We start from the raw sequence: 14,366 nt of genomic DNA on the forward strand, positions 1-14,366 counted from the left end.
CTTGCCCACTGCCATTGTTTCCCTTCACAGCTTTTCGAGGATTATGCACCAAACAGTCAAAGACCTGGCACCCAAGTGCGATGTGACCTTCCTGCTTTCGGAAGACGGCAGTGGGAAAGGGGCAGCGCTCATCACGGCGGTGGGATGCAGGCTTCGTGATGCCGAGCAGAACTGAACTCCACAATTCCGGCCCTGATTCTGTCTTGTGAGCACTTTCTCATAAAGCAGCGACTGCGTAGTCTGAACTGGTAAATAAATAAATAAAACAGAACTCACTGCTTTATTGGGAAAAAAAATACAACTAATGACATAAAAAAGTATAGGATACAAGATAGAATGTGTGCTGTTAATAATATCTCCTGTTTATGGACCCCAATCTGCATGTTTCTTATTCACCTTGTTGGTACCTTCCCCATCTGTAGGTCATGGAAAAAATCAGTCTATAATTTCTGCAGATGTCAAAAATCAGTTGTTGTCTGAGATGAAATTGCCCCCAGTTGATGTGCGTTGAGAGCTGCTGTTGCATCGTACCAAGTGTGACCTTTGCAGCATCCCTGTTACGTGCACTGCCAGCACGCTGACCACCAAACCTGGGTGTTGAAGCTTTTAGTGAAAGGGAAGCAACGGTTCCCTCCTGCATATCTACCTGCTGTTGTTTCGTTTAAAGCAATCGTGGAAAAATCGCGGTGTGTCGGCACTGTGCACGCACATGACTCTGTAGTGGGACTTGACAATGTGACTTACTTGCTTCCTCGATGCCTGTTTTGTCATGGTAAAATTAAAGTAAACGCCCTTGTCCCACGGATCTGGTTCCACTGGTATTTCCCATTGCTTTTGTGAATAGTGTTGTGTTACCGAGCAAAACCTGTAACATTTGGGCAAGAAATCCCTAACGAGTAAAACACAGTGGTTGGCGATTGGGGTAATCCAAATCTCCAGACCTGGGAAATGGGTAGATTTATGGTCCCTAGGCAGTCTGTGCTGTATTCATCTGTTTAAGGGGTTGTATAAAAAATATTTTTTTCTCTTGTTATGAGTTTAGATCAGGGCACTGCAGCTGCCCTTCTACAGGATCTGCAGCCAAACAGTGTCACCTGGATGTGTACACCTCTGTCTCTTGCCTTAAATGGGTATTTGCTTCCACGCAAAGCTTTAATCTTTAATACTGTTAAGCAGCCACTCGAAACACAAACACTCAGCTAGAGTTAATGACCAGAAGGGGATGTGAGGGTTTGAGTTTGGTCTCGATGTTGAGGACCTGGGTGCGTAAACTAAACAAACCACACAGACAAAATTGGACCCAGCTTATTCCATGAACTAAAGCAGCAACAGGGTTCGTATCATATACACTTGGTGTATTCTGCCCTCTGTCGAGCTGATGCCATTATTATACTTGCATAGCAGTTGCATTACTTAAATCGAGAACCAGTTAGGAAGGCAAAAGGTAACTAACATTTGCAAGTCACGCCGCTTTCTGCAAAGAGGGAGACCCCACAGCAGTATTTAATTCCCGCTCTCCTACCAAAAATGAATTTGAGATTTCTGCATGGTTTTCCCTGCTCTCTTCTCCTGCAGAAAGTAGATGGAAATTTGCAGGCTACTCTTCTCTGTCCTCTTTCCACCCCCTAAGATTTGGATTGCCCTACCTATTGATAACATTTCAATATGCATTATGGTGCACTGTGAGTGAATGTTGTAAAGTAACATGTGAGTCGCAAGCAGTCATCGCAGCTTTAAGTGTGTGTCTACCTGAAAAATTGCATGCCTAACTGGTTTTGCAAAGGTAGAGAGTCTTTTTACTTTGTACACTAGTAGCTCCGATACTAGTGTTACGTGATATTTGTGAAAATATTAAACTTTTTTTGATGTGCGTTAACTGGTGTTTAGTGGTTCTTTCTGGAAGAGATTCTGTCGGCTGCTGGCTTAGTGCTTTGGGAAGAGCTATTGTGCAGGGAGAGCTGTAACTTAATCCCAGTGGTGCCTGGGTTTTGTGTGTGTGTTTTTATTCCCGGGCGTTCGGGGTCAGATTCAAACAGGGTGGGTTTTGTTTGACACCATACCTTGCCTTTCCTAATGTGGCTCAGCAGAGGCACAGAGCTCACAACGCCCAAACCTTAGGGTGTGTGTAGTTTGTCTGCGTGTGTCTCATCCCTGTTGTGCAGGGGAAACCGCAGTGCAGGGAGACTTCAGCCCACTGCACCAAAGCAAATGTGATTATGTTAGGCTTTGCCAGATACTCTGATGGCTACGTTGCGAGTGCTGTGCTCCTGCAGGAGCCTGACGCACAGCAGCGCCTGTAAGCGCCACGTGCACGAAGGGCTGGTGCTTGCAGAAGCACGGCATCAGGTGCTCCTGCACTGCTGGTCTGCACATCCTATGTTGGAGTTGTGTATAAAGGCCCTTCCTGCATACACTACAGTTGTGATTCTCCCCTAACCCATTTTATGTTACAGCTTGAGTAGTCTGACAGCCTTGATCTGCAGCTCTGACCCCAAATAGGAGGCAGAAGAAGCTGAGAAGGTTTACGGGTGCAGGGGATGCATTGCGTTTTAGTTGCTGAAGTTTTGCAAATCTTATGCCTGCCGTAGGGGTGGTGTGAGCCGTATGGGAGACCTGAGTTTGGAGCTCTTCAGCATCTTAATCGTTCTATGATCTGTGGGCTAGGCTCGGTGCAGGACAGAGGATGAATGTGAAGTGCAAGTTAAACTTGGTCATGGGGTGACTGTGAAGTGAGGAGATGCTGGCAGAGGTGGTGTTGTTTATTGGATCCAGCTCATAACAAACAGTGAGTTTGTGCTTCTAACAGCATGACTGTTCCTACTGTGGACCGTAGGTGATGTACTCGAGGAGAAACAGCTGGACCTGGTGGGACTTCCATTTCCAAACTTCTTCTTACCCCTAGGAAACTTGCAAGTGAATCACGAGCTATAATTGTCCGGAGAAATGTCTTCAGTGTTAGCCAAGCAATGACTGAGATGTCTTACTTAAAGCTTTTAGGCTTGGTGAATAAAATCATAGTCTTCTTAATTGTTAAGCTGTAGAAATTACTTCGATATTGACACACAAATCTTACATTTCCTGGGGAAAAGGCCATTTGCACACCACTGTTGTAATGTCATCTGCTCCTTATTCCTCTGGGGGTTCTCTCAGAAGCCTTTTGAATAGGTTTAAAACAAGCAGCCTTTGTTTTGTTTTGTTTTCTTAAAAAAAAATAATAGCAGAAGGCAAAATAAAGTGTTTCTGAACTTCTGAACCCTGCTCTGTGCTTTTTGTTTGTTCCTTTGCTATAACAATGAGATTCTTCAAATGGTTTTCCTTACAGTCTGCAGGGACTCCCTGGTACTTAGACCACGAGTAACTGTACAGTGGGGGGATTTATCACTGACCTGGACACTTTATACTGCTGCGTGGCATTTAATCAAGTCTATATTTATATGAAGAATTGTACGTGTTTACTCTGGAGCACGGTGTTCCTGTTACCTCGTATATCACAGGAAATAATGTAGTTGGCCATGGCATGGCCTCTTCTTTCCAATGAGGGCTTGGGGCATCCCTACTTCCTTAACTGTTGTTATTTCTAGCAGACAGACTTCTCAGGATCCACAGTGTGAGTCCTTCAGGAGACGTGGAGCTTCGCTTGCAGACAGGAGAAATCATCCTCTGCTTTCTGCACCAGAATGAGAGAGATGCCATGAGCAGGAAACGTCGGTGCTTGTCAGGGGCTGCACGGGGGAAACAGTGTCAGCACCTCCGTGACACTTGGGCATCTGAGATGGGATCCAACTGGCTGTTACGGTGTGATGGAAGATGGAATGCTCAAGACAAACCTGTTTGGTCCCAAAAGATCTGCATTAGAAAGCTGCTGGAGAAGGGCTTTAATGCCTTACTGTCACCTCAGCTGCACGTGGGAGAGGTACAGCTTATGTATGTAAAATAGTGAACTTGTTGTGCAGGTGTTCTTCAGTTCCTTGAAGCACGAGTCCCAGAGGTGTGTGCCTCACCAAGCACCTCTCCCAAAGTGTTTTGAATCCCTGTAGAAGATGACTTGGTGGTGGCTGGCTGTCAGTGCCTGTTCGTTATTGTTCTCCCTCTGCCCTGGCCGCACCCTTACGGTGCGCTCTCAGGAGGAGCAGGCTGGCCAGATAGGCCAGGAGGGCTGGGCAGATAACATCGAGGCTAGAAGCTGCCTGCTGGAACAATTTAAAATTATGAACATTTTTTAGAAAGGCACACAGCCCTGTGCCGTCTGCCATGTCCCATTAGTGAGATAAGTCTGCTGGGCCTCTGTGTAACATAATTGTTCCCCACAGCAGCCAGCAAGGTGGTGGAGATTAAGTGGAGAAGGAAGATGTATCTGCTGGTTTCTATACTGAAATAGACTTGGGAAAATCATTTCCCTGAGCACTTTTTCTGTTTAAGCAACAAATCTTTGTTCTGAATTTACTGCAGAAGTCAAGCCTGGCAACGCTTTGTAGCTTTTGTTCTCCCAGAGCACAGGGGAATATTTGGAATAACTGGGACTTGTTGACATTGTAGGAGCCTCCTGTATGCCAAGGTATGTCTCTGTGATGTTATGTGCCAACCTGTCACAAAAGGTGAAGGTGATTGCAAGGTGCTACTTATCACACCAGTATTAAATACTGCATTGCATTAAGTATTGGGCTTGTATTTCAGCTTGTCCTGTTCTGCATGTCTGCACATAATGTCTCAGGCTTCGAAGATGACATATTTCAGCCTTTATTTAAGTATCTGAGAAGAGAAGAACAGTGACGACAAGATGGGGTAAGTCTGGAAAGGGGAACGAAGGGTCTGTGGTGGGGACCACAAAGGGTCCACGAAGGGTCTGTGGTGGGGTTGCTGGGGTTGGGGTACAGGCAGCTTCGGAAGTGCAGAGCTCTGAGATGTCACCAGCTGTGCACCACCCCAGTGTGTCACACCCGGGTGGCCCTCTGCTCCTGTAAGCAAGCAGTAGTGCTGCAAACATGACTGCTCAGCTAGGGAGTTAACGAGCTACGCTCAGCAGCTATTTTTGAGCACCTTCCCCAGTGACGGGAGCTTGCAGCCCCTGTGACCAAGCCTGCTTAAGGCTCTTCAGAGAGCCTCGCTCCCCGGATGAGGTACCACAGTTATCTATGTGCAGGTGGAGGAATCGTTCGAGCACACTTCAACAGGAAAAATAAATCGTGTTGGTACAAGCTTATAGAAATCCATGAAAAGATGACTCTTCAGGGAGCTGTTTCTCACTTCTAAATGATGAGAGATGGTGCAGGTGAAATCACAGGCCTGAAAATCCCAGAATTCAGGAAAGATTCAGGGCAGGCTTTTCCGCATGGGTGCCTTTGTTGTAAAGGAGCTCAGCTCCACAGCCTCATCCACCTCAAGGCTGCTGAGCCACAGGAATTAGCTGCCCACACACCCCAAGGGTCCGCCCAGACTGGGCCAGATGAGCCCCAGCCTTTCTGTTCCATCAGCTCTTCTCCAGATGGAAGTGTCTTGTGGAACAGAGAACAGGAGCTCGCTGTCAGGAAGGAAATAGGAAATAGGAAATACTGATTAGTAGAATGCTGCCTGAGGTCTGTTTTGCTTCTGTTTTGACTTGATGGGCAAAACTTGTCTTTTCTGTATTGCAGCATGGGTTTAAAGGAGGGCTGAACTTGTATCCAGAGCTGAGTGATGTTCAGACCTACATGGATATAAGTCTTGTTTTATTGTCAGAGTGCTTTTGATGCTGATGGCACCTGTAAAAGTCCCCTAGGAAACAGACCTGTCTCAGGACATCTACAAACCTGCTGCCTTTAAATGATGTCTTAGAATATGTCCCATCCCTGGAAGTGTTCAAGGCCAGGCTGGATGGGGCTTTGAGCAACCTGGGCTGCTGGGAGGTGTCCCTGCCCATGGCAGGGGGTTGGAGTTAGATGATCTTTAAGGTCCCTTCTGACCCAAACCGTTCTGTGATTTCAATAGTCAAAACTAGAAGAAGAAATCAAAGAGTTTGCTGGGTGGGGGTAAATGATGTCTTCTCTTCCTCATTGAAGTGAGTTTCTGTGTTGAAACTTGATTTCCTTGACTTCCTGCGGGTCGACTGATAAAGGGATGGGGATGTAAGTTTAAGCTTGTCTTTCTCAGTTGCTTTTATACACGGACACCACCGGAATGCTAGCTTGAAGCCTGAACGAAACCTGTAAGCATAAGAAAAGAAATTAAATGGCAAGATCTCTTTAACTGCACAGAGAAAGAGCAAGTGTGTAATTCTACCTCTGAATGAGCATGGAGATAAAAGGTTTCTATTGAAATGGAAGCAGGAAATGGCTCTGGGGAGCCTGAGGCTGGGCTTGCTTCACCAGTGTCCGGAGAACAGCCCGTTCTCAGTGCAGAGCAAGAGGGACATCTCTTGGCATGGCAGGGTTGTGCTCGTGCAGCCGTTCGCTCGTGGCCACGTGCTGATCACACGCCTGCTGTCTGCTTTTTATTTGGAGGCAGAAAATCTTAAGGTTTTGTTGTTAGTAGCATATAAATTCACTTCTCTGCCTGTTGAGCATAGCTGAAAATCACAGTGGCTTTGACCTCCAGAGGTTTCTGCCTTTACAGACTGAGATTTTCTGCGTGCACACTACTCACCTCTGGTTAAGACAACAGTATATGATGGGGTTGTACATCGTTGAACTCATGGCAAGCAGAAAGATCGCCAGGTACACCTGCTGAATGTACTTCTGCTGGTAGATGTCTTCCTTGAAGCTCCCCAGGATGAAGTATATGTGATAGGGCAGCCAGCAGACGGCAAAAATGATCACAACTACCACCATGGTCTTCACAAACTGGAAGAAACACACAGTGTGTTATCCCTGGGCCTCTGTAGAGTTGTCTGGGCTTGCTGGGGAAATGGAAAATGCCACTGTTGTTTTGGGTGTGTTTTGCCCTCCTGAAGTGCTGTGTGTGGTATGTAGAGCTGGGCTGCTTGAGCAAACGAACTCCTGGTGATGGAAATGGGGAACAGGGAGGGGAGTGAGAACAAATGTTTTGCCGTGCGCTTCCTGCAGAGGAACCGTTTGCAGCTCCATCAGGGAGATTTGGTAGGGAAATGGGAGAACTGCTGTTACCCTGAAGCCTCTCCACCCTGTCCAGAGTTTATCACTGTGGCATGTGGATTCACTGGGTACTGCTTTACTCTCTAAAAGTGGGCAGCCTGGCCCGCTGACGTGAGCCTTTCCTCCTCGGAGCATGGCTGGTGCATGTAAATCACCATTTTTTCATGCTTGTTGGCTTTACCCCCTTTACTCCCAGGCCAAAATAATTTGTCAACCTTTCATGCCCAATCCCACAAGATTTTGCATGAAATGCAAGCTCTTTATTGGAGCTGGGGGCAGAAGGGCTGGTGCGTTTAGGGTAATTATTTTTAAGTTTCACCTCTGACCTTTTTCTTGGCATTGACTTGATGTTCGTAGCGGACTCTATTAATGTGGTTGCCTGGAACTGCGCTGCTCCACAGAGTAATTCCTATGATGCTGTATGCAACAAACATCACCATTAAAGGCAGTAAGTAAATCAACACGATCACTGCAATGTGGTATCTGAAAAAGAAAAACAGGCACATTTGCATCGTCAGTATATCCTTTGAAGGGGTCTATCAGAAAATGGCTCCCATTAACTTCAACCCCAAAGCGTAAAGCAGCAGAAATTTTGCCTACAAACATCATTAGAGGGGCTTTTGTAAACAGCAAAAGCTCATCTCATCTCTCCCACGTTGTGATGATTAGTCCTCGGACTGGATTCACTGCTCTTTCAAGACAGAGTAATGCTATTTATCTTTTGTCAGAGGGTTACAGTCCACGGCCACCTGAACTTTGCTATCCCGCTGCACTCAGGAAAGAGACTTCTAAGGCTTGTGGCTGTAAAAATGTGAACCTTTCAATCACATTTGCAAAAGGAATATTCCAAAAAACTACTTGACAAATGCAATGGTGCCAAAATCTTAATTCAGCAACGATCCGGGACTTCCAAATGTAGCTGGCTGCTAGCAGAGTGCACGAACTCAGCAGGGCAGGTAGGGAGGAAGGAGCATTGCCAGTTTATAGCACGTGCACAGTGAGTGACAGCCATTATTGTGTTTCTATTGCCGGCTGGTTTTATTTGTGAGCACATGCACAATTAAATCTTTTGTCACCAACAGGGTACTTGGTTTCTGCTCCAGACGAAAGTGCTGCCATCTCCCTTGGCTTTATGTGAGCTTGAGCTCTGTTACCCCATGAGCTTCTGCTGGTTCCTCTGTGCTTGGGTTTGATTTTTTTAAGCAACCACCATTTATGGGAAGGGAACAACCTGCTCATTCCATTACAGCAGCTGTCCCATTTACATAAACAGTGTGAAAAACTGGGATTAGGCAGGAGGGCTCTGGCACACACTGCTGGCAGTGACCACAAAAGGCTGGGTGCGTGTGTTTTTTCTCAGTAGGACAACACTGTGTAGATACTCATCGCATTAGCAACCGGGGTCGGCTGTATTGCAGAGCACTGTAGGAATCAGCACTGGGGCTCTCCACATGGGACCCAGCCTTTCTGCAACATTAAAGCCCACCGACAGACACTGAAAGGGGAGCGGTGATGGTTCAGAGTCAGGAAATAGCAGTGTAAAGCTGTGCTGGAAGTGGGAAGTCTACCCTGTCATGTGGGGGGGGCTGCATTTCATTGCTAGCCAATGCCCTGGAAAAGGCACTTAATAAAGTAAATAAGTATAGAAAAATACTCTGTTTGTGAGATGTGGAGTGTTTGTTGTCAGCCTGCTTTCCACCTCTCTTAATACTTCTTTTCCTCAGGATTTGGATTGTCACGAGAGTGGCTGCATGGGGCTTTTTCTCCGTGCTCCGTATTGCAGGCGTTCATCCCGACAGAGCCATCAGTCACGATGATTTCTGGAGATCACTGCTTCCAACCTCCTTGCTAGGAAAGCTACTGAAACCTGCAAGTCTGAGGCTGTTCGGGGGGTGAGCTAGTCAATGTGCGAGATTTATTGTGCTCAGGAGCTGCTGCTCTTCAGCTGAGGATCCCAGAAAGAACCTGCCCCGTTATTTGCCATGTTCAGGACCAACTTTTCTGGGCCCACAGAGATAACAGGCAGCGATTTCATTGGTAATCTGCCAAAGCTTTGCTTCAGTCCTTCCCAAAGAATGGCTGTGGGAGAAATAAACCTAATGCTTTTCATCTGAAGGAAATAGCATGCACCTTTGCAGGTGAGGGGTTATGTAGCATTTTCCAGCTTGCCTCATAAAAGAAGATAGGCGTGCTTCATCCCCAAATGCAGACACAGTATATTGTTTTCACTTTCAGGTGAGAACAGAGCCTTTACCAAAAGGTTTCTTGGTTTTAAGGTGATTTCCTACTACCCCTCCTTCTCAGTTGATGGGAACCTGGTGTACTTTGTTCCCAAGCACGTAGGACGGAGGTACCACCAAGGAGCCCTCGGAGGTATGTGACCCAGCAGGGCTGGGATGTGAACCTGCTTTTACTCTTTGCTGTTTTTTGGGACTGGGAAAAACTGACAACCAGGGGCTGAATGTGCCATGGATCAGCCAAGTTTACATGGAGTTCCTGGAACTTGGCACTTATTAGTGTGAAAACCAGTTAGTTGGGTAATAACTAACCGTAGGAGGCGCCCAGCTGTCTGCCAGAGGTGCTGAAGGGAAAAGCATCCATGGCGCATGTAGCTGGGGAAAGGCATTCACAGCGAAGAATGGATGTGGGGAGATTAGCACTTGGTTTTGGTTTGAAGAATTGTTTCTATTTTGTTAATCAATTTGTTCCTTTTCCTCCGTTCTTCCATTACTGCTTTGTGTAAATGTTTGCCTGATAGATTTCTCAAGCTGCTCTGTGTATCATGTACTTTGAATAATGATTAATCACAGCAGATCCCCTAAATGCAGGGTATAGCTTGTTTCATCTCTCTGAACAATCTTGCTTTAAAGCAGGAGGAAATTGCTATGAGGGCTAGGAGCTCTCGGGAGTGCAGATGTGTGTCTAGATAAGTAGATCTATAAAACCTTAAGATATTTGAAACAAGCTCCTCTCTTTTTTTTTTCTTTTTTTTTTTTTCACAGACAGCAGCATGATTTTTAGCTAACTATGTGGCTTCTCAGCATTAAAAATACCCAGCTCCCTTTTGCCTGATGGAGGGGGAGAATCTAAAATCTTTAAAACCAGGATTTATTGCTTGTTTAAAGACTTTATGCTCTGGTTTCTCTTAAATCCACCAAGCCCTGTATCTAGGCTTTCTAGATCTTATGGCCAGTTTTCAAAGCAGGGGAGGATGGAGTATCACCCTTCTTCGCCCTGAGCATGACAATGTGGTAGCTTTTTCCACAGCTGCATTAAACTGAGCTTAGATGGGCTGCCCCAAACCCATATTCCCCAGCTGTGTGGTTCCCCTAAAAACCTCCCCCTCCCTCTACCCTCTCTCCCAGTAATGTCTGTAGCCAACAGTTCGGTCACGACATTAATTTCATAGTTAACTTTTGCAGGAATCGTGAGTTTTCTTGTTTCTCTTACGTGAGCTGGTGCTTCGATCCGACGTCATCTGGCCAGACGACGATGCACTTCGTCGTTCCGTTGTCTGTCAAGATCTCAGCGTAGAAGCACTGCGGGAAGGCAAGCCCAAATGCCACCAGCCAAATTATTCCTATGATGACTCTGGTGTTTCCAGCAGAAAGCCTGGGCTTGAAGGGATGGATTATAGCCACATACCTGCAAGAAAAATGGGTAATGCTTTTACGGTTCCATTGGCAAACTGTACAACAAATACAGCAAGTGTAAAAACTCACCAGCTGATATGGTGGGATTTATTTGTAGAGCTATTCTGTCAGGTTCAAGGAGCTAAACCCCTTCTGAAGAGAATAATTTCAAGTCTTAAGGTAGGATAGATTGATCTCATCTGGATGGATACTTCTGGTGCAAGGAGGAAGCAATCATTTATACTGTGTGCATATAGTCCTTTGCAAGTATTTCCCTTACTTCGATAATTTCTTTTTTTTTTAATTACTTTTTAAAATGCTTTGTACATTTGGTCTGAAATTTGGTGCTGTGAACTCTGTGTTAGTTTGGAGATATGCACTGTTTAACACCATGCCCTTCTTCCTTCCTCAAGAAAATGACCTAAACGTGCCGGTCCTGCTAATTATCTCAATCTTGTTTTACACCCCATGTTATGACAACAGCAGATTGAAGTCTTGAGTATCCTTTTCTATGGAATTTTTCCCCCTGATTTTTAGCAGTGGAAAACTCCTGTGCCATCCACCTCTGCCTGTAAATGCTGGAGCACTTGTGCTTGTGATTTAAGGGAAAGGCTGACCCTTTCTTCCTGCACCTGCTCAGAGCCCTCATGGCACATCTGACTATTAGATTACTTGCAAGCCCAGGGCGCTGTCTGGTTTTATGTTCCCTCTGTAGAAACGCAGGGTATCATAACAAGTCCTTAATCAATTATGCATTTCTTGTCATGCTTTCCCTTCTCCTTGTCATGGTTGTTTACAAAGGCAAAATAGAGTGGAAAATGCCAATTGCCTCCTGGTTTTTACAGCGAAAATGTGGCAAATTCTGTGCTGTCTCCTGGCCAAGCTGTTTGGAGAGAGCTCTGCTCAGGCATTGCTGCAGGACAGAGGGTGACTGCACGGACAGGCAGCACAGTAAGTAAGCCAGAGCTGCACAGCAGCAGAGCCTTATTTAGCTATGAAATGTTCATGTCACCTCGCTTTCCTTAGCTCATCCTCATTATACAGTGCTCAAACCTGCTCAGGGAGGAATCAAGTGGCAAATGTTCTCCCGAATATTTGCCCAGGGAAGTGCCCAAACCCATGCACTGCAGCTCTCGGTGACCAGCAAGCCCCAGGTATAAATGCTGCCACTGGTGAGATCTGCTGAAGTCTCCTCACTCTTCTTGCTGTGCAAAAGAGCTGCCTTTGTCCCCTGCTTTGTGCCCCCTCCAAGTGACACCCCAAGATGCTGGCACCCTTTCTCTGGTCCTTGTCCCGCATGGACGAAATACGCTGAGCTCCTACCGCTCTTGCAAACCTTCCAAAGAGGGCCTAGGAGATTTTGTTATCTGCAGTGTGAAACTTGAGCTGATAATACCTCTCTGCCTGGAGTGCTGCGCGCAGTGGAAACAGCTGCTCCAGCACGCAGCAGCCCCAAATGAGGAAGCAGAGTAGTCCTAAACGTGATGATGAGCGGTTGTGACAGAGCCTTGTCTACAGCAGACAAAGATGCCTAATAGATCGATCACCTCTTGTCCTCCTGACTTACAATAAACAGGTTCAAAAGACGTTTTATTAAACTTAAACAACTGAGCCGAAGAGGACACAAGTTCTCATAACAATAAATGGAAGCTGCAAGTTTCCAGGAGACAGTGTCAGGATCTATTTTAAGGTTAAGCAAGAATAGCTAAATATGGTTCGCAGGGAGATGCCAAGTTTTCTTTCTGATCCTTGTCATGCAACTAAAGAGATTTTGGCTTTATAGAAACTTTTGCCAAGTGTCCCCAAGGAAAATGGGAAATGGGAGACATGGGGACAGGCTGAAAAGGATTTTTTTTTTTAATATTCTTTGGCAAACCGCACGTATAAAACAGCTGTTATCAACAACCCTTGATTGAAAGCCAGGAACAGCGTAAGAGTATTTGAGTCTCAAACTGAGCTGCTGTCGCCTCTAAAGAGAGATCTGCTTTCATCTGGACAACTGTGGGGTGATCAGCACATCGCTCATCTCCCCGGGCTTGCTAGCGATCCTCACAGTGCCTACAGGAGCCACTGCTCTGCTCTTTGGAAGCTGCGCGGCCATGTCCCTTCTTCGGGTGCAAGTTTCAGTGGGCGGTGCAGGGCAAAGCTTTCTTACGCCAGCTAGGTTTGTTTATCTCGTTTGATTTGTCTATCGCTTGCTTCCTTGGCTGGGTGTGCCAGGGTGAACCAAGCAGCCTGCAGGGGCGGGAGTTGCAGAAGTGACCCCGATGACTCACGGAGCAAGGTTTGCAGATGGCTCCAGAGGGATGTTGGCTCCCTTCCTGGGGGAGCTGGAAGAGCCCTGTGCAGATACTCACGCTTGATAAGAAGCAGAAGAAAGCTGAAGGAAACTGCAAAGCCAACGCGAGGGCTTGATTTCTGGCTGACTGGGGGAAGACCTTTGCTATGGGGTTGCAGTAGGGGCATAGGATGGAAAAGACACAGATGTTCCTTCCCAGAGTTGGGCAAACAGAGGAAGAAATGGAAGGAAGGAAGGCAGGCAGAGAGTCTCAAAGGGAGCATAATCTCCCTTATTTCTTTCACACGTCATGGCCTGTAAGGCAGGAAATTCCCATGGACTTTTGACCGCTTTCTAGTAAAAAGAAAAACAGCGTCGTGCTACTCAGCAGTGAGGTGGAAGCACATTCGGAGTGCCCAAATTTAAGCTCAAGTAAAAGAGACTTGGTGGATGTGAGAGGGTATTACGAAAATACCAGATTACCTCAGAAGCCAAAGTCTCTGTAATTACTTTCCTCCCTCTTGGAACTGGTCACTCTTGTGAACTGGTGAAACCGACTGCCATGTCTGATCCACTTCCCAGTATTTCTGGTGGTTTACCACTGCACTGGACTCGCATGGTGATGGGGAAACATTTTAGGACCAGGAACGTGGGAACAATAAAATTTCAACCACTTGTTACAGACTCAGGAATGGCTCAGGCTGGAGATAAGACAGGAGAGCCTAACTTTCTTCCCATTAATAGTGTGTAACCCCATAGCCTATTTGTCTAGCACTCTTCCCACTTTGCTGATAAGGCACCTGCCACGGTAAGTGGGGGCCAATTGCAAAAAGTATTGCAATAACGTTTTCTAGCTTACAGCAGACTTCTCAGATCTTTATCTTCCCCAATCGCCTCTTACCTCTCGGCGGCCACGGCTGTCATGGAGTAAATGCTCACAAACATTGCGGTGATGGGGAACCAGTTCTGAAACCTGCAGAATTCCTTGCCAAAATACCAGACGTTGTGACTGGCATAAATAAAATTGAAGATGGTGTTGAAAGCGGACATCAGCAAATCCGAAAGAGCCAAATTAACGATAAAGTAATTGGTGGCAGTCCTCATCCTCCTGTGCGCAAGGATGATCCAGATGACGGTGATGTTGCCAACGATGGAGGTGATAACAATGAAGGAGTAGGTGATAGCCCACAGAGCGATTTGCCAGCCTGGCTGGGTAAACTGGGTTACTGCCGTCTGGTTGTCGCCGTCCTCGAGGGAGTCAGCCTGCAAAATGTTGCTCGTGTTTGAAACGGGAAATGTGCTCATGGTTTTTCTTCAGCTATGCAGAAAATAAAATCAGCTGGTGTCTGCTCATTTTCCTGCGGTAAGTGC

General features: G+C 46.4%; 2 protein-coding genes across 3 annotated transcripts in view; one reads left to right on the plus strand and one right to left on the minus strand.

The window, feature by feature from the left end:
* LOC310902979 (hexokinase-1) overlaps nt 1–1,876 on the plus strand; it is a 69,737-nt gene extending 67,861 nt beyond the window's left edge. For both annotated transcript variants that reach the window (XM_083845445.1, XM_083845440.1), the window contains one exon: nt 31–1,876. In XM_083845445.1, the coding sequence (XP_083701571.1) occupies nt 31–175 (145 nt within the window). In that variant the 3' untranslated portion in view covers nt 176–1,876. The remainder of the gene's footprint in view (nt 1–30) is intronic.
* On the minus strand, nt 314–14,357 carry TACR2 (tachykinin receptor 2). The gene is made up of 5 exons (XM_083845472.1): nt 13,897–14,357; nt 10,536–10,730; nt 7,412–7,568; nt 6,619–6,815; nt 314–6,179 (listed from the first exon to the last, which is right to left on the minus strand). Exons 1-5 carry the CDS (start codon nt 14,298–14,300, stop codon nt 5,984–5,986), a joined length of 1,149 nt encoding a protein of 382 aa, XP_083701598.1. The 5' UTR covers nt 14,301–14,357; the 3' UTR covers nt 314–5,983.
* Between the last annotated feature and the right edge of the window lie 9 nt (nt 14,358–14,366).

Source organism: Anser anser, assembly GCF_964211835.1.
Source record: "Anser anser genome assembly, chromosome: 7".
NCBI lineage: Eukaryota > Metazoa > Chordata > Aves > Anseriformes > Anatidae > Anser > Anser anser.

Bases quoted from the DNA above. Each gene is read 5' to 3' on its own strand.
- TACR2 (XM_083845472.1), bottom strand. From the start codon at position 14,300: ATGAGCACATTTCCCGTTTCAAACACGAGCAACATTTTGCAGGCTGAC. The intron at 10,731-13,896 runs GTAAGAGGCGAT...TTTTTCTTGCAG, and splicing joins ACAGCCGTGGCCGCCGAGAG to GTATGTGGCTATAATCCATC. The intron at 6,180-6,618 runs GTGAGTAGTGTG...TTATGCTTACAG, and splicing joins TACTGTTGTCTTAACCAGAG to GTTTCGTTCAGGCTTCAAGC.